At 38.8% G+C, this 24,778-nt stretch overlaps 1 protein-coding gene across 3 annotated transcripts in view; it reads right to left on the bottom strand.

Moving 5' to 3' along the window:
• The window catches only part of cacna1bb (calcium channel, voltage-dependent, N type, alpha 1B subunit, b), a 245,563-nt gene that overhangs the window by 154,690 nt on the left and 66,095 nt on the right, over nt 1-24,778 (bottom strand). For all 3 annotated transcript variants that reach the window (XM_041810708.1, XM_041810710.1, XM_041810709.1), the window contains exons 6-7: nt 2,633-2,724; nt 1,263-1,415 (exon numbers count right to left, since the gene is read on the bottom strand). In XM_041810708.1, coding sequence (XP_041666642.1) covers nt 1,263-1,415; nt 2,633-2,724 — 245 coding nt within the window. The remainder of the gene's footprint in view (nt 1-1,262; nt 1,416-2,632; nt 2,725-24,778) is intronic.

Raw genomic sequence — 24,778 nt, 5'->3', positions numbered from 1 at the left:
GCTTGGCACGTAAAAGCCTGCCGCATACGGAAACGCAACCTGCTCATGAGAGCTGATGTATTTCTATTAGATTTTGTGCTGCTTGTTTGTGATGGAGCATGATTATTATCTGCCATCAGCTGTGCATTCTTGTCACTCAAGCTGTCCCCCATTTCCAAGCTGAGTAGAGTTCTGACCACCTCTGCTTACTTACAGGGCTCTGCTGCTAAAAAAAAAAATTGAGCTCATAAAGAGTTCAAACCACTGCTTTTGTTTTATGGATGAATTCCACATAATCAGGGAGAAAAGCTGTTGAAAGTGGCTTACTTGGTTCATGCAATCCTAGGATACTTTGCAAGTAGCAAAGCATTTTCTCAATTGACCTCCTTTACACCTTACTAAAGATTACACACCTTTGACAAAGAAGCTTTCACTACACCTTAATTGGAATTAAGTAAAAATGACCCAACTAAGAACCTTTATTTCCCCTATGAGGATGACCAAATTACTTTGGCTTCTCTGGGAAATGTCCTGGTAAATTATTTTAAAGGCTCATGACAAACTTTTCTGAACTTTTCTGAACTGGCAGAGTTCAGCTGGTAGAACCAGAGCCATTTACATACTGCACAATGCAAAGGCTCTCGCCCCACATTTCAGAGGGTAAAATAAATTCTAAACTAAAATAAAACAGCAGTCATTTTTAAACTATTTAGACACATTAGTGCATAAACTCTACATGCATATTCTAGCTTTAAGATAGAGATCAAACCTACGAATTACCTTAATGGAAAAGCTCTTTAAAATTGCTTTAAAATCTTCACCACCTCTCACTTCTGATGCAGAAAATGTGACAGAAAAAGTACACTGCAACCTCATTAGCACCGTTTCAGGTGGAATTCGATCAGGATCTGAGTATAATCATCTCTATTGAGTTTCAGCAGAAGCTATCAGTCAAAGTGGAAGACTGTGAAAATACCATTCATCAACATCAAGACGTGAAAAATGTCTGTCTCTGCCTTGCACTTCTTACGTTAATAAAGGCTCACTGCCTGCAAATGCTGCAAATGCAAAGCTAGGCTTCTCACAAGCTGCACATGCATACACATCTGATAAATTATTCATGCACGGCTGCATGAATATGTAATGCAATATGTGTACTCATACATTGCCAACACAGGAAAAACAGCTGAAAGGGAAAAAAAATAAAAACTTTTCCTGGCGTAAACTCAGCTGATGATCAGTGTTGTCGTACAAACACAGCACAGCCAATCTGCTGCTCTCACCAGTGTCTATCCTGAAGCAGGTGGTGTGGAATTTCCCCATGTAAAACTCCACCCCGATGATGGCAAACATGACAATGGCGAAGAAGAGCAGCAGGCCGATCTGAAGCAGAGGAACCATGGCTTTCATTATGGACTTCAAGACCACCTGGAGACCTGAGAGACAGAGGAGGAGGGAGAAAATGTCAGCTGAGCCTGTTCATGTGATGACTACAGAGAAAACAAAGAGATTTATTGCAACCTGGAGCTTATATTTGAAGACACTTTGTAGATCAGAATGATTCACGTGCAGCCTTGTTAAAACATAAACTCAGCCAACTTGCCTTAAAGCCCTGCAACCAGTCAAAAGGCGTCAAAGACATCCTGTTAAACATTTACTATATGGACAAAAGTATTTGACCACACCTGTTTATTATTGAATTCGGGTGTTTCAATCAGACCTGTTGCCACAAGTGTATAAAATCAAGCACCTAGCCCTGCAGTCTCCATTTGTAAAAAATCTGTGATACAAAATGAGTCGTTCCACAGATCTCAGTCACTACAAGCATGGTACTGTGATGGATGTCACCTTTGTAATAAGACAGTTCATGAAATTTCATCCTTACTTGATATTCTACAGTCAACTGTTATTCGAAAGTAGAAACATTTAGGAACAGCAGCAACTTGGCTACAAAGTGAAAAAGTAAAATCACAGAAGGGGGTCGACTCCTACCTATGGTGTGTAAAAGTCGCCAACACTGGAGGAGGTATGGGGCTGTTTTTCAGGGTTTGGCCCCTTTTCTCCAGTGAAGGGCAATCTTAACATACCAAGACATTTTGGACAATGCTCTACTTCCAACTTTGTGGCAACAGTTTGGAGAAGGCCCTTTTCTATTTCAACATGACTGTGCCTTGCACAAAGCAAGGACTAAAGACATGGTTTGATGAGTTTGGTGTGGAAGAACTTGACTGCCCCGCTCAGAGCCCTGACCTCAACCCCATCGAGCATCTTTGGGATGAACTGGAACAGAGACTGCGAGCAAGGCCCTCTTGTTCAAACATCAGTGTCTGACCTCATAAATGCTCTACAGAATGAAGCACCAATTCCCACAGGTGGCCCATGGTGTAATGGTCAGGTGGCCGAATACTTTCGTCCATATAATGTAGCACCATAATTACATTTTGCTCTTGCAGAACTATACTTTAAAAGGTTATTTACTAAACATATCCTTAAAAAGACCACATATGAACATATTTCTTTTACTAAATAAGTGAGAATTGTAGTTTCAAGCTTCAAACTAACTGTAGATCTGGTTAATCTTACAGCTTTATAATAATAGCTAAGAAACAAAGTGCAGAATAACTTGGTATTGGGATATTAAAAAGTGACTCACTGGGGATTCCTGACACAAGTTTGAGGGGTCTCAGCACCCGGACAGCTCGCAGAGTTCGCAGGTCAAAGTCTGAACCCACCGTGGCCAGGATCCTAGAAAAAGATACGGATGGAAACAAACAGTTAGCGTGATGGCTAAAGATTTTACTGCAGCAGTGGATGAAGAAATTTTTATCAGGGAGGTGTCAGTGCTAGTTGATTAATCCAGTTTCAATTCTTATTTCAAATTTGTCTTCCCATGCTCATGAAAACAAGATAACTGAGATTAAACTGTTACCACGTCACACATATAATGATGCCTGTTCTGTCATCAGGTGTTTTGGATATGCAGTAAAAGTTATAAAGTCATATTTTGGCCATAAAGGTACATCATAACCACCACAAACTAGAGCTCATTTAGTAGTATTTAGTTGTGAAATTACAATTTTATACAACCCTGATTCCAAAAGAGTTAGGACACTGTGTAAATTGTACATAAAAATAAATGTGTATTTCTATTTTTTTTTTAAATATTTACTCATTATGTTTCTAAAAAAGATTAGAAAACATTTTAAAAAATGCAAAATGCAGTCTTATAGCTTAATAGCTGTTCGCCTGTGAAAACCGAAAAAAAACACGTATAAATAAATATAAGATAATTCATATTAACACATCTTATCTATTTGCCTTCTTCTACTCACAGCCACATACTCAAAGCCTACAGATGCCCACATACAGTATATGTCTGATTAAATCATGTGTTTTTCTTTTTTCATATCTGTCTTTACCTTCAAGTGTAGGAGTGAAATACTATGGCTGATCTTTGTGACTGTGTAGGTTTGTGTGTATATGTGAGTGCTCTGGCCATTGAGCCACAGCTGGCAGCCCTCATTACAGGCTGTACACAGAGGGGGAGACTTAAGTGCTCCACTGAAACACAGAGAGAAAAAACACGCTGCGGGCTACGAGAGAGAGAGAGAGAGAGGGAGGTCATGAAGGAAGTGGAGAGGAGAAGTACGAAATACATTTATTTCTTTAAAGACAGGGGGGTCTTCTATGAAGCACTGCCGAGATTGAATCTGAAATAGATTTTAAGAGTTCAAAATAATTATACTATTTGGATTTTAATTGTTGATAATATTGGCAAGTACAGAAACTCATCTAGACCTGCAATGATGTACCACCATAGAGATATCATGACACCAGATTTCTAAAAGTAAACTGGTGAAACTAAATGGCATAAGTACTACATAAATGGTGAATATTGAGCATTAATTTGAAAGGTCAGCATAGTCTTAAATATGTGAAGGGAGTGACTTCCAGAGGGTGGGTGCAGCTATGAAGAAAGCTCTGTCCCTCCAGGTCCAGCGCTTTGTTCTGAGTGGTGGAGAGAGGAGGCTGGCGTTGGAAGAACGGAGGATACAGGGAAAAGTGTGATCGTGTAGGAGGTCAGGAGGGGGCCTGGTGGTTCAGGGCTTTGTCTGTGACATCATGTACAAACAGCATAAAAGCATCAGGCATCACACAACATCGCACGCTCACTATCAATACTGCAAAAATGTAATTCTCTACAATAACCTGATTTACCTGTATTATACATCTGTTTCATCCGTATTTCACCACACTTGAAGGAAAACCCCACATTTGCCATTTTTATTCAAAACTACACTCATGACATGTTTCCTACAAGGCATTTGAGAATAAGTGGTATTATTTATAACATCCCAAATGGGTTTGTTTTTTAAAACCTCTCAGTTAAGTACCTTCGGGAGCCCCAAAGCAGGCAGAAATCCTCAAGGGTACAATAGCTTTTATGCAGTGGGAGAGCACACTCATCAGTAATGCTTGATGGAAGAAATCCAGCACATGCACAGAGTAAGAAGAAGCACAAAACAAGAAAACTCGCTCTTAATGCTCCCTATAGCCAGTTGGCATGGCAACAAATAAAGCCCATCTGTGCTTTATAGGGTTAAATTAGTCGGCTGGGATGTAAAGTGCCTGTTTTAGTATATTCAATATACTGTTAGATATATTTCCTGCACAGGCACTGCAGTTAATCACACTCTCAGACAGTGATGGATTTCCAAATGCCTCTTTAAATGATACTCAGCATTTTTCCACTTCCAAATCATGACTCTTATTTAGTTTTAAATTTTCTAGTTCCATGTAGAAACTCAACATTAAAAAATAAGTGAGCGACTCTCAGAGTAAGACATCTGAGCTGAGGGATGACTCTAAGACGACATACTGAGGTGCTCCACAAAACAGTATGGAGAGAAAGAGCCACATCCCACAAATCAGCAGTACCACTGTAGCGTCTGGATTCCAAGTTCCTCACATTAACCTCACTGGAAAAAGTTTAAGGCTGCAGTGCATGTGTCGCCATTACTCATGTTTACATCCAAAAATATGAACTATTCTGACTTTACAACTGTTATTTTTTTTGATAAACATTTGTGTACCAAACAAAGTACAACATACACAAACAACTGACTTTTAGATTAAAAATATGCACTGTAAGTCATATCTGAACAAAGAAACTCAATAAACATATAAGAGATTCAAATATCTATCCAATAAGGTGAACTTGTCTTACCATGCAGGGTTCCTTTTAAAACCCCGGACAAGCCAACAAAGAGGCTGTGCATAGTGGACACAGTCATTATATGTTGCTGAAATTTTACCAGTAATGGTATTGATACCAGTTTTTCCATTACCACTGTGCACATGTGCATTTAACCCCAAAGTCCAGTTTATTTTACTAGTGTAAGCGCCCCATACTGTGCCCAAACACCCTGGCCTTGATATGGAAGGAAGCGGTGTGTTCTGGGACTGTACCATTGTTCAGGCAGGGGCACAAGCACAGTTGACAATGTGGACATAATGTATAATTAATACCATCAATCCTCTTAACAGTCAGCACTGTTAGAAGGCAATACCTGACCAAAACGCGTCAAAATATGCCGCCATGGAGTAAAGGGGTCTTGGGCTGGACTGTGAGACTATGCTGCCTGTAAAAGTGCCAGTGTCATATAAGGACATGAGGATGAGGTATCCACACTCAGGCCTGGTTGGGCTTAGAGCATTGTGGGTGCAGGCCAGTGAGGGACTTTTTTACATTTTGGGGCTAACCTTGCTTTTTGTCCTCTTTGTCTTGTTTTTCCAGCACATTTCTATCTCATTTTGCCAACCATGGTTTTACTTTTAAGTGATATATTCTAACTTTGTGTTTTTCCTGATCCATGTAAGATTCTCATTTTTCTGTCTTGCTTGTACTTTCACTGTAAACACATTCATAAAAATCTAAACTCTTGCTTCATTAACCTGTGCCTGAGGCTTTTAGAGGGATAGATCTTGTATGTAACTGGTTCTGTCCAGACATTTCATAATCTGCTGTGTCCTATCATCTTCCACTCCACTTTCACTCATGTGTAAGAGACGTCCAACAAACTGTGAGGAGATCTGGAGGAAGTGAGATTCACTTCTACCTGGGAGTGATTACCAGCCACTCAAGTCCCTTTAATTAGCATTTTTTTTTTTTTGCATAAAGAAATAAAATTAAGTGACAGCTAAATGAAGGGTGCATTCCCTCCTATTGATTGTGCTGCAGCATGATTCACTCTAATCTCCGTCTTGCTATTCCATTGTTTCTTCAAGGTTGAATCCGTTCAGGTTCTATTTATATTCCAGTGATAAAGGCTGAATCACATCAACCAGAAATTTATTTGATTGGCCCTCAGGAAATTGGTGCTTTGTGGGAATATGTACACCTTTATGGGAGTAATGCATGCATCTTCTTCTGTCTGAGGTGAACACGTTTGTCTATTTTGTTTTTCTATGATAGAGTAACCTGCACAAATCCTCCTAAAACAATGTGAGTGAAGGTGCGTGATAAACCACAGGAAAGTGTCATGTGACTCGATGTTTGAGCGGGTGACAGATGATAAAATCACCCTCCATATTTCCTGTCCAAGTGTCTGGCACCCACAGAGATATATTGAGGTGATGATAAAGGGATATTAAAACTCATAGCTTCTCCTTCTTGAGCTCGCTCCCTGCCCGACTGTCTGTCTACACAGCCATGAGCCATCAGATCATCCCTCCACACAAACACAGACGCACATGTGCACACTTTGCAGAACAAAGTGAGTTATTGATTGTGGAGGACATAAAAACAGCGCAGAGGGATGATTCATGTTTTATATCCTCTTTTGGTTCTCTTTCCTCAGGTCACTGTGGCTCTATGTGCTGTGAATAGACTCGTCCTGTTTGTCCATTAACATCAAATTTAGAAATCAAACGTTTTCAACTTTTGTCACCATGAAAGATCAAATATTTTACTACCTGTTAATGTATAAACCCAATACCAAAAAAGTTGTGACACTGTGTAGAATGTGAATAAAAACTAAATACATTGATTTTCAAATAGGGCTGGGCAATTAATCGCAAATTAGTTTCAATCGGAATATGGCCTGCTGCAATTTTCAAATCGCAGAAGGTGCAATATTTCTTCAACTTTAAATTTGTGTCAAAATACCGGTTTAGAATTTTTTTGAAGCAGAGAAGTTATGCATTACATATCATGCAATCATTCAACTGCCATATTTTTTAGAATAGTATACAAAAAAATCATATTTGCTTCATTTTTTTTGTTTAATATGAGTTATATAAATGTTATCATTCTGTTTAATACAACAGGTAAATCCAATTTGCAAATTGAGTCAAAATCATCACAATTAGATATTTTTTCAAAACTGTTCAGCCCTAGTTTAATCTAATATTGTTTTGGTTATAGTATAAAATTAATCATTCATTGTTTTTGTTGGAAAATACATGTGATGAGAAACTTAAGAAATAATCGCTTATTAAATCGCAATCGCAATATTGAGTAAAAAAATCGCAATTAAATTGTTTTCCCAAATCGTTCAGCTCTATTTTCAAAGCCTTTTCATCTTACATAATTATTGTACAAAAATGAGATTTAAACTTCAAAATGATCAACTTCATCATAATTCAGAAAAAAAAAATTTCATTCTAATCAAAGGCCTGCAACACATTCCAAAAAAGTTGGGACAAAGCATGTTTACCACCCTTTCTTCGAACAACACTCTGAAAACATATGGGGACTGAAGACACTAGCTGTTCAAGTATTGAAAGTGCATTTTTTCCCCATTTTTGTACATCTTCAATTGCTCAAAAGTGCAATTTTCCATAGTTGTAATTTGCACTTCATAACGCAACTTACATTTTCAATGGGAGACAGCTCTGGAAATGCATGCTTTGGCTCTTTTACTGTGAAGCCATGCTGTTGAAACTCATCTCTTGGTGTTGTCTTGATGAAATAAGTAGGGATGTTCTTGAAAAAGATGCATCTGGATGGAAGCACGTGTTGCTTCAAAACCTGGATGTACCTCTCAGTATCAATGGTGGCTTCACATGGTTCACATGGTCCTTTTCCTCCTGAGTCCAGAGGGCCTGATGGCCATACATCCATTTTCTATACCGCTTATCCAATCCAGGGTTGCAGGTGGTCAGAGCAATCCCAGCTGTCATTGGGTGAGAGGCAGGGTACCCCCTTGACTGGCCGCCAGTCAATCCCAGGGCTGATATACAGAGAAAAACAACCAGGCACACTCATCCAACAAGAATGTCTTTGGTGGTGGGAGGAAGCGAGAGTACCAGGAGAGAACCCAAGCATGCACAAGGAGAACATGCGGACTCTGTACAGAAAGGCCCTGACTGGGAAGTGAACAAGGAGGCAACAGCACCACCGACCATTATTTCCGAAACAATTTGAAGTGTGGACTCCTCAGACCACTGCACACTTCTCCTGAGTTCAGGCTCGGAGAAACTGTCAAACATTTGTAGATGCAGCGATGTACTGTGATAACTGACAATGGTTTTCCCCAGCCCACATTGTAATTTCCATCACAGTTACATGCAGAGATTTCTCCAGATTCTTTAAATTTTTCTTTATTGTTAAAGAAAAAAAAGACGTTATACCCAACTTATTTAAGTTTCTTTATAATCCAGATTTCTTTGGGTTACATTTAAATATGTCTTACGGATGTTATACCTTTATTTTGATAGCCGTTTAACTGTCCATACTTTAAATGCATCATAATACACTCGATGTTATGTCAACAGCTAAGAGCTAACAGAAGTTAACCTACAGCAGTGGTGGGCAATTGGTGATCCGGGGTCCACATGCGGCCCTCCCCCTCACTCAGTGTGGCCCTAAAGTTAACTTCAAATGACTAAAAATTGTAAAAAATAAAGAACATTTAATACAATCTGATATGAAACATGAAAAACTGACACATTAATTATCTTTGATAACTAGTAGGCTATATGTTTGTAATATTACAGATATAATTGGCCTTAACTGTCTTTTAAAAATTGTATACATCCTTAAATGTATTTGTAAAATAACCTCGATATGCAAATAAAAATACAATTTTCTTTATTCCCCTTCTTTTACACGTTGGACAGAAACATTTCAATCAACCTAATTAGATTCGTGTCTGAAAGCATTATTATCAATATTTGAATTATATATTTCTGATAAAAATGGATTGATGAAAAATGGAATGGATGGATAAAATGCATAAATGTTATTATGAGCGTACTTGATTGGTTATCAAGGAAAATGCAGAGAATATTAATCATTTTGAGATGAGTATGCCTCAACTTAAAACATGCAAATATTAAGCATGTTAAAAAAAACAAAACTTTCAGTTTTACAGTACTGCTTTTCAAAATATCTTCATATATAAAAAAATATTCCCATTTGGAAAATAAATGCACTTCTACTAAGTGCATAGAGACTATAGTATTGTAAAAGCCTTGCTGCAGGATTTTTTTGGTAATTTTTAAAGTATGTCTTCTACTAAAACAATTGCAGCTTTTTATGCAGTTATGTAATTGCACAGCCTGACATCACGATTGTGATTAGATGAATTGTGCAGCACTAACAAATATATTGTACATTTGTGAGAATCTGAGAAATCAAAAAGATTGGAAGAGCTATAGCAGGATTTGACCCAAACCAAAATATCTTTATCTCTTGTTATTATATCTGTAAAGCTGTCACACAGAAAAATAACACTGTGACAAAAAGGACTGACAGTGAGTGAACTACTATATGTTTGTGCAGATTTTCCATGAAAGTGTTAGTCATAACTTTGAAGAAAGTTATCTGTTTGACAGCTTGCTTTGCAACTTCAAAAATATGCTGTATCCAGTCTGGAGAGAAACTCAGCACCTTGGAAATCAATTTCTTGCAGAAAGTTAATTGAGAACATAAATACCATTCTTATGCACGTACATTAAGAGTAGAAGTACTGCTAGCAACCATTTACCTTGGCATATAGCATTAATAGACTGGAAACAGGACAAACAGCTACCCTTTACCTCACCTTGGTAAAAAGGAAAAAAATCCCCTTTTTAAGAACCTCTAAAAATCACCAAATAATACACTATATTTTTTCTATTACTACTGCTACATGACAAAAAAAATCTGCAAAAAAAGGTAGGAAAAAAAAACAGAGGTAGACTGAGAGGAAGGTGCAGCTGAGAGTGAAACATAGAAACTCCTCGTGAGGCTGACTGATGTAGTTTAATTACTGCGACCCTGCACAGCTGGGGGGCTGCAGGCTGTGATTGAGTTTTTCACACATCCCGGTAAGAAGAGACGGGGGCTCCCAGAGGACACATGAGAGAACACGGTGTTGAAAACCTGACTAAAGGACTGCTTACATGTGTGTCTGAACACTCTCAGCTGGCAACACACAGTCTGTCTGCTACAGTGGCTGACTGACCCCGTTTACAGTTCTGATCCATTTTAGGCACAGGGATACTAAGTGACTGTACTACAGTACATGTGTCCATATTATACATTAAGAGCATGCCTCTCTCACTTGTGTATCTCTTTTGCAAACACCATATGCCGTTAGCTTAGTGGCGAGTGGTGTCTTTTTAACAGCTTTTCTCACTCCAGGTGAGTCATAAATAAAACCATGCTTTGTGTTTACTATGAATTCAGTAGATCATGCCAAGTGACAGCATGTCTATACAACCATGATGGCATCCCAGGCCATCTCTGTAAGCGCTCTGAGCAGTCAGATATCAAACCAATTTCTATATGCATTAAGGTGTCCACAACTAGCATTACCACTTGATATCTGAATGGTCAGAGTAGATATAAATCTCTGTTACTTCATTGTCTAAACAGGGTCCCTGTCTGCTTCAGTGTCTATCTGTAAGCTTGTCTTTCTCTCGAACAGAACCAGCTTGTGCCTGTTTTCCTTCAGTACCTGTCTTCTTTTAAAGCTAGAGCTGTTCCATGAAGAATGAAATATGTCTGCCTGTCTATCAGTCCAGCTCACTTCTTTTATCAAATTATCCTAGAGGTAGTCAGTGTCCCTGCTGATTAGTTTTGAACTTTTTCTGCTCTGCTATGACACAACTCAATCATTTCTCTTGCTACAAATGCAGGGACATAACATCTCATAATATTTTTCCTGTTTTTAAAGCAAAACACTGCAAGTCAGCACTCAGTCATCTTGGCCTGCTGGTTCTGAAGCACAATTAAAGGACTGCAGGCCTGGTGCATGCTCCTCTGGCCTGCTTCAGTCAATTAAAACATCATTTATGTCACATAGTTTTCTTTTATTACAAAAGTTTTGTCAGTGTTTTTGTTGGATTATATTTGTACATAATTTATAGCATCGACATTTAATAAACACCTGCAGCGTGTGTCATAGCCACAGGGCAGCAGTCGATGACAGCGTCACTGCTGTCACTACTTCAAGTGAGCTCACTACACTTTGATTGTGCACTCAGACACAGATTTTAGCAGTTTTAACTATTTTGTAAACAAGCTCCAAGCCAAAAGCAAGGTAAAAGTCATCATTTATAAAAAGAAAATCATAAGAAGAGTCTAAGGAGAATGAGGATGAGTCTGAAAACAGAAACTGGTTAGACCACTGGTATAAGCTGAAACAAAATGCAGCAAGAAATTCTGGCATTTGTAAAATATTATGATAAGTGCAACCACATACAAGCAGAATGTTGCTGTGGTTTTCATCTGGAATCAAAATTAATGTTCCAAAGCCTGCAGGTACGGTAGAGGGGCCTCGTGATTTTGATAAGCTGCTGGCCCTCCCTTAACTCTGACTAAATGCCAAGCCCCGCAAGTAATCCTTGTTAACAGGAAATCCTGCACTGGTAAAAATGACATTTTCAATTAAAAAATGGCCACATTTTGTTGGTGACTATATAATTGGTTTTTGATGCAATGTTGAGTGTGGTGAAAGGACCAGTTTTCCCATGTGTGCACATTTTTCCAGGTTATTAGATATACATTCACATCTCAATGAATTAACAGAGAAAACTCCCTTTAAACTCTCTTTAAACAGTTAAAATACCTGAATTTTCATGGCATGGTCTTAGACCTTAAACACAAACTTAAATACATTTTGGTATCAAGGCTTCAACAGAAAGTTCAAAGGAACCGATGAGGAATTGGTGCCAACACATGTAACAGTATGTTTTTAAGGTTTTATATGACCATGCCATGAAAATAAAGGGATTTTATGTGTTTAAAGAGAGTGTCTTAAGGCTCTTATCTCACTACTATAATTGGTGGCGTGTCTGTCTGTGTTGATTTGCCTGCCATACCGTTGCTCCCATTGTACCGCTCAGAAGACTTCTTGGGTGTACTGGTTCCAAACTGGTGCCATGAAAAAGTTGAAATGTTGGAGCTTGGAATGATGCCACACCTGAGTTGAATGTGTACAATTTGTTACAAGCTCGTAAGAGTGAGTGACAGAGCACTAAAACTTTTAAAATAAGTCAAAAGACTCAGCTTTTGGGGCGCAGGTGGCCTAGTGGTTTAAGGCGCACCCCATGTAAACAGTCGGCTCAGGTTCGAATCCAGCCTGTGAAACCTTCCCGCATGTCTCTCCTCAACTCTCTCACCCCTGTTTCCATTTCTATCCACTGTCCTCTGCTGTCATTAAAGGCATAAAAAGCCCAAAAATAAATCTTAAAAAAAAAAGGCCTATCAGCGCACTGACTGGTGCGCAGAGACCCCGAGCCATTACGCAGTTATTTTGGGGGGAAAAACACCCCTCTCTATGCAAATTTTTATTTTATATATTTGAGTTTCATACACAATAAAAAAACTACGATAATCCAACAAAACAAACACAGCAAATCAAAATGCATTAAAAGGACATTCCAGATAAGCTTACTTAAGCTTTTGGGAGGATGCCCTGATATAAAACAAAAGGCAACATGCAATACATAAACCATGTCAAATAAAACAACACAACAGCCCCATTTCATTAGTCCAACCTCAATTCATAACTATTGAGTCCTCTACTCAGTAGTGATAGCATACAGCCTTTCCAAGCTCGGGAGAAAGGTGGTAGACCATGAGTAGATGCTGATACTTGGGCTTTATTGCATTAAGCATCTAATGATGAGGATGGTAATTACATGGCATAAATACAGTAAAGATTTCTAGAGATCAGGATACAATTTCACCTTCAAAATAAATGATAAGAAATCAGATAAATGATGATTAATGATTGCGTAAATAAGGTTGGTAAATATTACTTTGACATTGCTATTACTGAATCATAGCCAGGAGTTAAATCAGTCTGCTTTGTTTTAACCATGTTTGGCATCATTACGCATGACAAGGATGTGGTTGTTTTCTTAGGGTTTCCCTTTATTCTGAGAGGAAACTTGATCAGGGTGGTGCTTTAGTGAACACATCAATATTGCCTTTAATAAAACGCACTGTTAAGCTGAATTCAACATAAATTGTCAGAATCCCTGCAGAACAAGAGTGAGATTTGACACACCTGAAGCGGGTGTGGGTGGGAGTGGAAGGCTCATGCAGCAGACTGTAATAGTCAGATATACAGCAGGAGCAAGTTGGAGTGGAATTAAGAAAAGAGGCTCACGTAGGGCTCTAGTCTTGTTAGTTAGCTGAGTGAGAGAGATAAAATATGTATTAACCATCTTTGCGATGCACAACATGGATGCTGATAATCTGGCTCTAAGAGTCTGCTGCGCCGCTTCAACAAACAGACAATCAGCATGAACTAACACTGCTTGTTAACAAAACTTTAAGAACTCATGGGAAACTTTTAGAAAGAAATGTTGATTTTTTTGTAATGTGCAGCACGCAGAACTCGACAAACACAACCTAGAAATGTTGTTGATTTACTCTCCGAAATGAACCCCATTTTAATAGTAGGGGAAACACTGCTTTATGATTCCCTTTGTGTACTACATACAGACCAAAACTGCCTCTGAAATTTCTCCTTTATTTCATTTACAAGAGCAAATGGATATGCAAAGAGAAAGACAAACAATGCAATACACAGTTTAGCAAATGGGCTGAATCATTAGACACAGACCATTTCTTGCCAATTAAACCTAATTTCTCCGATCTCATCTAATGGGAAATGAGGCAACCATCATGAAACGAGCTGCACTATGTCACATCCTGTTTGTGCACAGAAGTAAAAAGTGCACGTGTGTGAACATGTGTCTGAATGGTGGAGGTGTGTATCGTCATGATGTTATACGATGTGAGTGGACAGCTGTGACAGAGTCAGGAGAGCAAACATTTCCCACAATGCACATGTGAACAGAAGGGGGTACTCATGGACTCATCGAGCCTGCCAGAGACACTCTGTGTCAAATATGGCCGCTGTGGTAGTGCTGAGGTTCTAAATAAGCTCTGAATGAGAGTACACGCTGACACATGCACGCCTCCATTATTAGACTCATAAATGTGTCAAAAGCAAGTGACTAGAAAGAGTGAGAGAGCTCTGTTCTTTTGGTGAGTGTTGCATATTTTCATCATTACAGTCATTACTCTCAGATGTTACTTCTTCTATTTATTTACATCCAACTTGACTCCAAAAAGTCATTTTTGTTTCTCCTTTTTTTCAAGCTGAGGAAGTTGCAGAGAAAATTTAAAAAGAAATTTCCTTTAGTGTATTTGACATGAGTATCAACTAAAATGGAGACACTGTATTATTTTGAAACAGATAAGATTCAACCTTGACTCCAGTAATAAAAACTCAAGTTGGGCTTGAGCACCAGGGTCTCCACTAGACCAAACTGAAAGTTAGGTACCTCAGCTACAATACTGGGTTGAATCAACAATACATGATTTTTCACTTTGAAATAATGGATCAAAAGTCAACCTAAAAGTTTCAACAGAGAAAATGGCATCAACCTTGATACCACAGGGCACTCTGGTCTGCAATTAACACTATAACTTTAATGATTTTTCCACTAAAGTTCATAGCTTTACATAAAGCATTGATCCACACACCAGTCTTTGGCTAAAAAAGAAGCCAGTTAGTCTGTATCGGTACTGTTTGATACAATGGCCGAGGCTAAAGGTGCATTTTAACAGCAAGAATCAGGGTTGTAAATTGCTGGCAAAGAACAAAGAAGACTATGATTACATTTCATTGATCATAGAGATTGTGTCTCTTCCCCTCTTTCCACAGACCCCTTATTACTATACCAGGTGTGCTCACAGTTATGGGCAATTCAGAGTTTTCAACTGTCCCAACAAGAATGTTTTTTTTGACTGTGGAAGGAAGAACCTATCACGTATGGGGTGATGGGTTCGCTGAGCAAGACAGTGTGGCTTTCCTGGTATCTTTGGATGAAAGTCAGTCTTTTGGTCCTTCTGGTATATTCTTGTGACAACTTCTTTTTGGCACATCTTAGGGTATCATTGGCAAAACCACGTCTTCAAAGCAGACATGCTCAGGAGACCCTCCAAAACACACAAAAAAGAAAATTGCATTTGGTCCATTAAAAAGTTCTTAGACATTACATCATCCTCAAACCTGGCTGTGTCAGGATGTCTGATTTGCACAATCTCCCTGGGATTTTCAAACCTGATGCAAACGCAGACAACAGTGGATTTCAGACTTCAAATAAGCACACTCCACTGGTTTGAAAACTCAACACATAGGTTGGTCCAAAGTGCATAAGCCAAATTAACAAAGCCTGAAGTGAAATCACAGCAGCCTGTCGTCAGGATTTTTTCACACGTGCTCGCCTTAGAATAGATCGAGAGGGTGAGAAAAGAAAGAGAGAAAGGCTGTCTATTAGTGTGCAAGAAAGTATAGTCAGCTCATTTGTAATTTTTGCAAAGGCCAAATCAGAAACACCTGATACAACCTTTTTAGTGTAGTTATGTAGACATGTTGATATTGGAAGCAAAACAATGACATGTCTAGCATTTAAGAGACAAGTTACCATTTCAAATCCAAATTCATTCATTAGCAGTCAGGCTCCATCCACTATTGATCCAATATTGACTCAGTTTAGCTCTGTTTTTGCTCTCTACCCTGAGGGAAATATCTACTCTTTGTAAGATAAATGCTCTGTTATGCTGACCCCACTGGATCACCCTCTTCTCTTCTGCTGACTATGAGATTTCAGGTGGATTTCAGGGCACTATTTTTCCTGAAGCCATGAGAAAAAGCTTTAATATCAATATGGTAGTTGTCCTAACATATAATACAACGATTGTATATAAAAACAGAATGCTGAATTGGCATGCAGTATGATCTGCATTCTAATTACTTTTTAAATGCAAAAGTTTAACAGTAAATCCAGCTTTAATTTGGTGTCTTAGAGGGATCTGATCGTGTTCAGAGAAACTAAAAACAAAAACACTCCAGGTGCTCCAGTAACAGTCACAAACACCACACATAAAACTGGAAACAGATGCACAACAAGGAGACAGCAAGGAGCTGGAGTGGCTGTCAAATCTGTCAAAAACAGACACCAAGGAGAGATTATAAAGTATTTTAAAAAGTATTTAGCCTTGAGTGATGCAACTGATAGTTGCCATATTTACAGGACATTTACAGTATGTTCCAACTGTTGCCAAGCTGTGATTTCATGCACAGATTTTGGTGATCTGGCACTTTAAATAGTGCAATATAATACGTACAGCATGCACATAGAGCAACACAGTCACTGATTAGCATGGAAACCATCTGGTGTCTGTATGAGCCTCATTGTTAGAGGACACTTCTCTCCAAGGAGACATCCTGACAAGATGTGCTGCGATTTATGTGTGAGAATGTAATCAACCTCGGCCCTGTGACATTATCACACATATCTGCTGTATGGGCAGACTGTCATTGCATACATCGTGGGGTACATCACTAGGATAGCATTTGGATGAATCATATAAAACAATGTTTCCTGTCTGACTCACCTCTGTCTGTGCATTTTATAAGCACATTGTATTTCAAACAAAAAAGACCATCTTTGTCTTTATTGTGTTTTTCAAAGTAGGGTGCTTACCAGACAAGCTAATAAAGAAGAACAGAGAGCAGGACAGGAGACACAAAGACGCCAATACAAAGAAAGATTAATATACTGGAAAGCTAGACAGTAAAGAAATCATATGATATATCTGAAGGAATGTCTTTATCTCAGGGTAGACTCCAACTTAGAGCTCCACTGCTTACAAAGTTTATCAAGGCAACTGTCAAAGGTGCAATATTTAAATTGAATTTGGTTCCCAGTGCTGATGTGCTCAATACTTAATAGACTCAATGAGTCTATTTTATTGCACACAGTGCTTCTCTTAGCTGCAGACACCAGAGTTTTAATTGGGTGATAGGACTGATAACTCCCATCAGGCATTTTCTATGAATATTGCTTAATAGCAACGGGCTGCAGATCAATCAGGGTATCTCTACTTTTGTGTTTTCTTATCAAATAGAACAATTTTAGATCTCTTGTGTGTCTTTTTTGATTAATTTCCGTCTGGCATATTTTAAACTCTAAGAACTTTGGGATTTCTACTTAATTTTGAAGCAAGGTTGTCTGTTTCAAGAAATTTAAGCAGTTGTGGGTCTGTTGGGTCTAAAAGGTTAATTAAACTGTAGTCTTTTATAAAGAGTATTAAACCATATTTCATTAAGTTTTTCACCACCCAGAGAGCACAGATCTCATTTGACTGATAGCACCACAAACTCTGATGTTTGACGTTGTATTTCCTTGCATTTGAAGGTTTTGCTATGGTAGACAATTGTTAACTGCCTTCCACTGTGTGCTTTGTACGCTTAACTTTGCCTGAAAGTATGGCCCAGTCAGCAATCAGCTGGTCAAGTACAGAGAGTTTTCTTTCCTCTCTTCAACACCATCCCAACAGGATTGCAGCAGAAAGCCCACCGGTCTATGAAGAAAGACACAAATCTATTCCTGCCTCAGAAGGACGATACGAGCCCTGCTTTCCTCCTAAGGCTGAATCTAGACACCAAAAGACTTTTAACTTGCTGGAATGGTGGAAGGAACTTTAATGGCCTGAGAGCTCCTGGATTTAGCTGGACATCAGACTCTTATCACACACTGTGATCACAATTAAGAGGCTTTAATCTGGGCAGAAACTGCTGTAGGTCAGCCATCCTCTTTCTTTCTGCTTTCTCTCTCTCTCTCTTTGTCACACACCCACATTTCTCCATAGTTTGCTTTGTAAATTGTTTTTGTAGTTTAGTTTTATAATAGTTTTTGTGTTTGATTAAGTCTAATTGATTCTGATGATGCAGCTTTTCAAAATAAATCAAATTGGTAAATATTGGTATTATATTTATATACCAATATTTATTAAGTAATAATACTATTATTGTTATCATTATCTAAATCTTAAAGGGGACATATTTTACCCTTTAAAGACAGGTTTATATTGGTCTCAGAGATCCCCAAAACATGCCTGTGAAGTCCTGATTCTTGGGAAGATTTTGGACAGTCCAGGGGCACATATTTTTGTTAGAATAGCCTGAAAAAGTGAATTTTGCATAATATGTCCCCTTTAATTCTAAGAATATTTTTTCTCTTTATTGTTTGTTTTTCCCTGTATTCAGGGTGGTGCCCTATTATCTATTGATCTTGATTCAAAACTATCTATCTACATTAATCATGATAATAATTATCAATATTTTAATAATAACCCAAATCTAGCATTAAAACCCCAACACTGCCAGCTGACTGTGTTTATAGATGTCATTGTCACAGCCTTGTGCCTTTGTCCCTTTGTTAGACCATGTTAATGTTGACAGGACAACTCTTGGATCTACTTGAAACATTTCTCATTTCTACACCTATTCGCTAAAAACTATTTTTTGCTTTCATGCCTTAACCATGGATATTTGAGCTGCTTGTGGTGGTGAAAAGAGGCTCTGTGCAGGCTGACATGCTACCAGCCAGGCTGTCGATCACAGAAGTTTAATCAGAGGGGAGATCTGTCTGTCTGTCTTGGAAGAGAATCTCCAGAGAGTGCAGGCCAGCCACCGATTGCTGAATTTGGATCCCTGTCAGACTCTGTCAAATCCAGATTCTCAGACTGGTCTCATAAATTTACAAAAATTACAGCATTGTGGCACAAAGGAACCATAAATGTTATCTTAAAAAGTAGAAATAATAGTTACACATCAGAAAGAGAAATGCTTTTAAAAATGTGATTACAGCTCATTAAAATAACTAAACTGGAATCTAATTAGAATATTTTGAGTATTTAGTCACACATCTGGCAAAGTGTGCAACAATTTATCCACAGACAGATAAATATTAGCTGCCACAGAGTGTGACAGTGTTATTTAGAACAATTAAAGTCATTCATTATTAATGTTTTCAGCAGAGCAGCTGTGTCCAAATATATTATACAACAAATAACAGGAGAAATGAAGTGTTCACAGCTAATGTTTTATGCAAAATGAGGGGAATACATCAAATAAGAGAGGACAGGAGGTTATTTGATTCCTTTTTGGTAGCACATGTAAATTCCCCCTAAAAAAAATAAGAATTATAATATACAAGAGTGCTTGCTTTGCAAAGGAGAACTCTTATGAGTAAAATTTACAAGCCTGTCACTCTGAATGTTTGCTGACATCTTAAACTTACCAAAGAAGCAATCTGATGTTTGCTCGCCCTTTTAATCATCTCTCTTCGTTTAGACATTGGTGTCAATGAGATCTGACTGAGAAAAAAGAATTAAATAGTGTGAAGTTAAATGAAATCTGCTTCACTGCAGTCACCAGGGGGTATTGAAGATCTAATCTAAGTTTATCAATTCAATTTTTGTTGCTAAGTATTTTTTACGCAATTATTATGATCAGTGTACCGTGGTAAATGACAGCAGATAAAATGGAAAAACTGTCTGCAGGTAAATTAATTTTTAATACTGAGAAGATAATTATCCAGCAGAGGATGTTTGCAGCCCATTAAAAAATCCCAAACTTTTAATGCATCTTTAAAGGTAAACTCACAGCAGGCATTTGGATCTGTCATCATCAACAACAACAACAAAGTAAGTCAGATCCTTTGTGCACAAGTCAAATTTTCTATTGTATTAATGTACATTTCTGTTTCTTTTTGGATATCAATGTTTTTTTAATGAGCATGAGCATGTCACAATTTTCAGTGTAAGCATGTTCGCACAGAGAAAGTCCCTTTTAGCTCAAAGTATTGTTGTACTCCCTTAGATTTCCTACCTACATTATACTGCCAAAAGTATTCGCTCACCTGCCTTGACTCGCATATGAACTTAAGTGACATCCTATTCTTACTCCATAGGGTTTAATATGACGTCGGTCCACCCTCTGCAGCTATAACAGCTTCAACTCTTCTGGGAAGGCTTTCCACAAGGTCTAGGAGTGTGTTTAAGGGAATTTTTGACCATTCTTTCAGAGGCGCATTTGTGAGGTCGGACACTGATGTTGGACGAGAAGGCCTGGCTCTCAGTCGCCGCTCTCATTCATCCCAAAGGTGTTCTATCAGTTTGAGGTCAGGACTCTGTGCAGGCCAGTCAAGTTCATCCACACCAATCTCTCTCATCCATGTCTTTATTGACCTTGCTTTGTGCACTGGTGCACAGTCATGGAACAGGAAGGGGCCATCCCCAAACTGTTCCCACAAAGTTGGGAGCATGGAATTGTTCAAAATCTCTTGGTATGCTGAAGCATTTAGACACTGTTGAGGAAAACGCAATAAATCTTAACTAGAGTTCTCCAAAATGCATGTGGGAGACTTCATGGTCAAGTGGAAGACCAAAGTGGTGCTTCTTGGCCATCAGACAAGATGTTATTTTTGCACATCACCACAAACACTAACCTGACAAGTCAGATGGATGTGTTTCACACATCCATCTGGAAAACCTCCCATAGACAGTGTTTGGGAAAGGCAGAGCCTTTGAAAAAAAACTCAGAGGGTGATTGGATGAATGTCCAGTCTGTCACATCTTTATGGACCAATCAGAGCTACAAAACAGTTAACATCGTAGGTGTGCGCCACTACCAAGGAGTAAACTTCATATAGAACTGCATATCGTGAACCATGGCAACTGTAGACATGTCAGTACACAACTTTGTTGTTTTTGAAAAAAAATGAACTCCGTGCTGTTCTTTGTTCTTCTTCTAAGGAAGAAAGGTTGTCAAGTTCTGATAAAACTGACACTGTAGCTGCATCCACACTAATCTCTTCTGCCATTATTACACTGGCCTCTTGTCGCTGTTTGCTTACATCACCACTCCACAGCGCCCGAAAGTACTGTCTCTTACTCCTGATTGGTCCTGTCACTTTCTTACAGGGCCCAATCTGTTCAGATGGGAGCTTTGCAAGATGGATTCACCAGTGAGAAACACAGAAACGTGTGAATCCATCTCATCCCCACTGTGAAGCACAGTGGTGGTAGCATCATGCAGTGGGGATGCTTCTCAGCAGCCAGCCATGGAAGGCTTGTAAGGGTAGGGGGTAAAATGAATGTGACAAAACACAGAAAAATCCTGGAGGACTATCTTATTCAGTCTGCAAGAGAAGTAAGGCTTGGGATAAGATTTATTTTCCAGCAAGACAATGACCGACACCTCATGGTACACTTGTACATTTTGCGGATAAAGGAAATATGATTTATACTGCTAAAATGTATGGCTAATATATCGACTGTAAACATCAGCATAAATTTTCATATCTGCTGATACTGATATCATGCCAATATCATACATCTATATATACAAAAACTTCAGCTCATTAGTTTTTATGCTGTATATATAATAAAAATAAAAAGGACCCAAGCATAGCCGACTTCCCAACATGTAATGCAGGTTTGTTTACCTAGTTGAACTGGAAATATGTCCACAGGTCAGTGGGTAAAAAATAACTTTCAAGGAACATCAGACATCGCTGTCTTTTTCCATTGCTTTCTCTCCATTTGTGACAGACGCTAATCTTAAAATGTGCATTTTAATGAAATGATAAAGGGACTTAATTTGCTGACTGGTGAATAAAACAGGAAGCAAGAGCAAAGGCTGTGACAGAGGGTAGAGAAGAGACACTCACAGCTCCAATTTCACATTCTAATCCTGCATATTTATGTCCAGTTTTCATTGTTTTAATTTCTTTAGTATGAAAGGATCAGAAAACAAGAGGGTTTCTCTTTTGCTCTTTTTCTCTCTGACTGCAGTTATTCAACCACTTAAATTTTGTTTTGACAAGAACTAATCGACCAGTGTATCGACCAATTGACTGAAGAGTGTCAGTCTTACATTATCTACTCAAACGAATGTAGTTTAAGTAACCAACTATAAAAACACTACGTATAAAAGTATTCTTGAATCGTAAAAGAGAGAAATACAACTTAAGAAACATATTGTTGATACTAATGGTAATACTGCCCCCATTATTTTCTGTTCATGGTCCTTTAGTATTCCCACTGAACCCCCCACCTCTTATCACACACAAGTAGAGAGAGAAAATAAAGTTATGGATGCAGGCTGTAGCTAATCAATGTTGAAAATGAACCTGCGTGGCCAGTTGTGTTCTGAACACCATTACCCATAAATCAACTTGTCTATACAAGGCCATTACTGAGAGCTATTAACCACGCAGTAATCAGCCTTCAACTCATTAACAGTGAGGAGATAAATCAGCACGGTGACTGTTACATAATGAAGCCCTTATCACAGGAACTCCAGTCAGTGAAGGAGGCAGTGGAGGGAGTAACAGAGCTGAACACGGCTCTAACACCTCCAAGTGGAAACAAATACAGTACAAATGGAAGTAGCACCCTTTATTTCCTCCTAAAAATCCATCCATCCATAATCTGTTCTGCTGAAAGACTTTCCCAGCTGTCATTGAGCCTGTCAGACAGGGTATTGAACATGGATGTTTTTGCCACTGTTTCATATAGAAGATGCAATATGTGCATACATCAGCGTTTATAAATCTACCAGTGAGAAGTGTTTTGTAATAGCTTCTGAGTGTTCGGATTGAGGTGGGATAAATGATTGCTGGTTCTCTTTTGGAAAGACCTGGAAATTCACACCTGCGCTTCCTCTGCAGTCAGCTCGTAAGTCCAGACAGGTGGTCCAGATCCAGTAGCAGCGGCCCGAGAGCCACACATAGACTCGCATTCATCGCTGCATGTCATAATGTTTGCTGTACAAATGGCTGGAGTCCTTTCATGATTAATAACGTGCGATACTTCTCCATTATTTACACCCCAGTAGCAGTACTGTAGCAATAAATCATCCGTCTTCTGATAGCTGCGAGCAATTTATGTCATAAAAGCAGCCAGGGAGGCGTCACAGAGGGCCACAGAAGAACATGAACCACACGTGCACAAAAACAACTTGTCAGAGACTACATCTTGTCTGCTTACACCAACCCCCCCCCCTTCCTCTTTTTACACTCTTCATGTCTCACTATTATGTCGGTGAATTGGAGCTGAAGAGAAAGCGGGAAGCCTTGACGCAAAGCTGCTAATGCAGAGCAAATAAACTAACATGTCTTTCACACAGCTGTGGACAACATCAACAGGACCATGAGGGATAGACACCACTGACACGCCGTTCAACACTGACTCTGATACCCTTGAGTGGCTTTACTAACAAGATGCAAATGCAAACATTACATCACACCAGATTCCTATGAACTTAACCCCACCGAATACCGAGGGGATAAAGTATTTAAGTGACAAATTTGTTAACCGTTTACTCTGATGATGCTCCACTGATTATGTTTTATGTTGAAGGCAAATCAAATGACATCTTTCCAGAGTTTGTGAAGGGTGATGACTGTTGGAAAACAAAAGAAAACTAGGGCTGAAAGCAGCACTGACGGGCCCTCGCACCCTGGCCCATGTAAGGGGGGGGTTTTGTTGGAGTGTGGGAATAGTTGAGTGTCAGCGACCCATGCTTTGTGCTGCAGCAGAGCAGAGAGCAGGGAGATCCTACTAGGGCAGTTATTTATCACGTAAAATGACTAAAAAGGCTGGACATTATCACATGTGGCATGTGACATGACCACATCTGTTAGAGGTGTTACTGGCTCCTTGCAGTTGGTGGTGCAGCAGCAAATACATATAATTAACATTTAAATATGTAGCGGGGTAGACCCTAATCATACATGTGAAATCTAATGCAAATCAGAAGTTTCATATAAGAGTAACAGTGACTCTGTAAAATTGATAAAGACATGGCCCCATTCTGTCACCTCTTGTTGCCAGTAGGGGTGCTACATTAAAACAAAATTAAAATTTGAATGTATAGAAGGGCAGACCTTGATCCTACGTAGGAAATTTGAAGGCAATCAGATGTTTGGTTTGAAAGTTGCAGATACTTCCTGTCACACTGGCGAGATATTGAGTCGCAAATGAGACATCCTTCAATGAACCATATCTGTGTTGTGGCCGATTCTTGAGGCGTTTCTTTCAAAATCAGAGCTCAATAAGTAAAGCACAGTAAGAAAAATAACTAGAAAAGCACTCAGAGAGCACAGACCTCAGCCGTTAGCCCTATCTCCCAATAGTACAGAATCCTTTAAAAAAAATTCCTGGATCCTGCCGGTGATCATGATCATTCCCAAAATCTAAACAGTTCTTTCTTATGCCATTTCTGTCATTTCCTGAAAATTTCATCAAAATCTGTCCACAACTTTTTGAGTTATGTTGCTAACAAACAAACAAACAAACAAACCTACCCAATCACATAACTTCCTTGGTGGAGGTAAAGATATGTCACATTAGTGTCACTTCCTGTTGCCAGTAGTGGGCGCTATGACGAGATGTTTGCAGGTGGGTGTGTTCAGTGTGATATCGTTGTCT

Source organism: Cheilinus undulatus, linkage group 17 (genome assembly GCF_018320785.1).
Source record: "Cheilinus undulatus linkage group 17, ASM1832078v1, whole genome shotgun sequence".
NCBI classification, from domain to species: Eukaryota; Metazoa; Chordata; class Actinopteri; order Labriformes; family Labridae; genus Cheilinus; species Cheilinus undulatus.
Note: the sequence above shows the minus strand (reverse complement) of the source record. Positions and strands in the feature narration are given on the sequence as shown.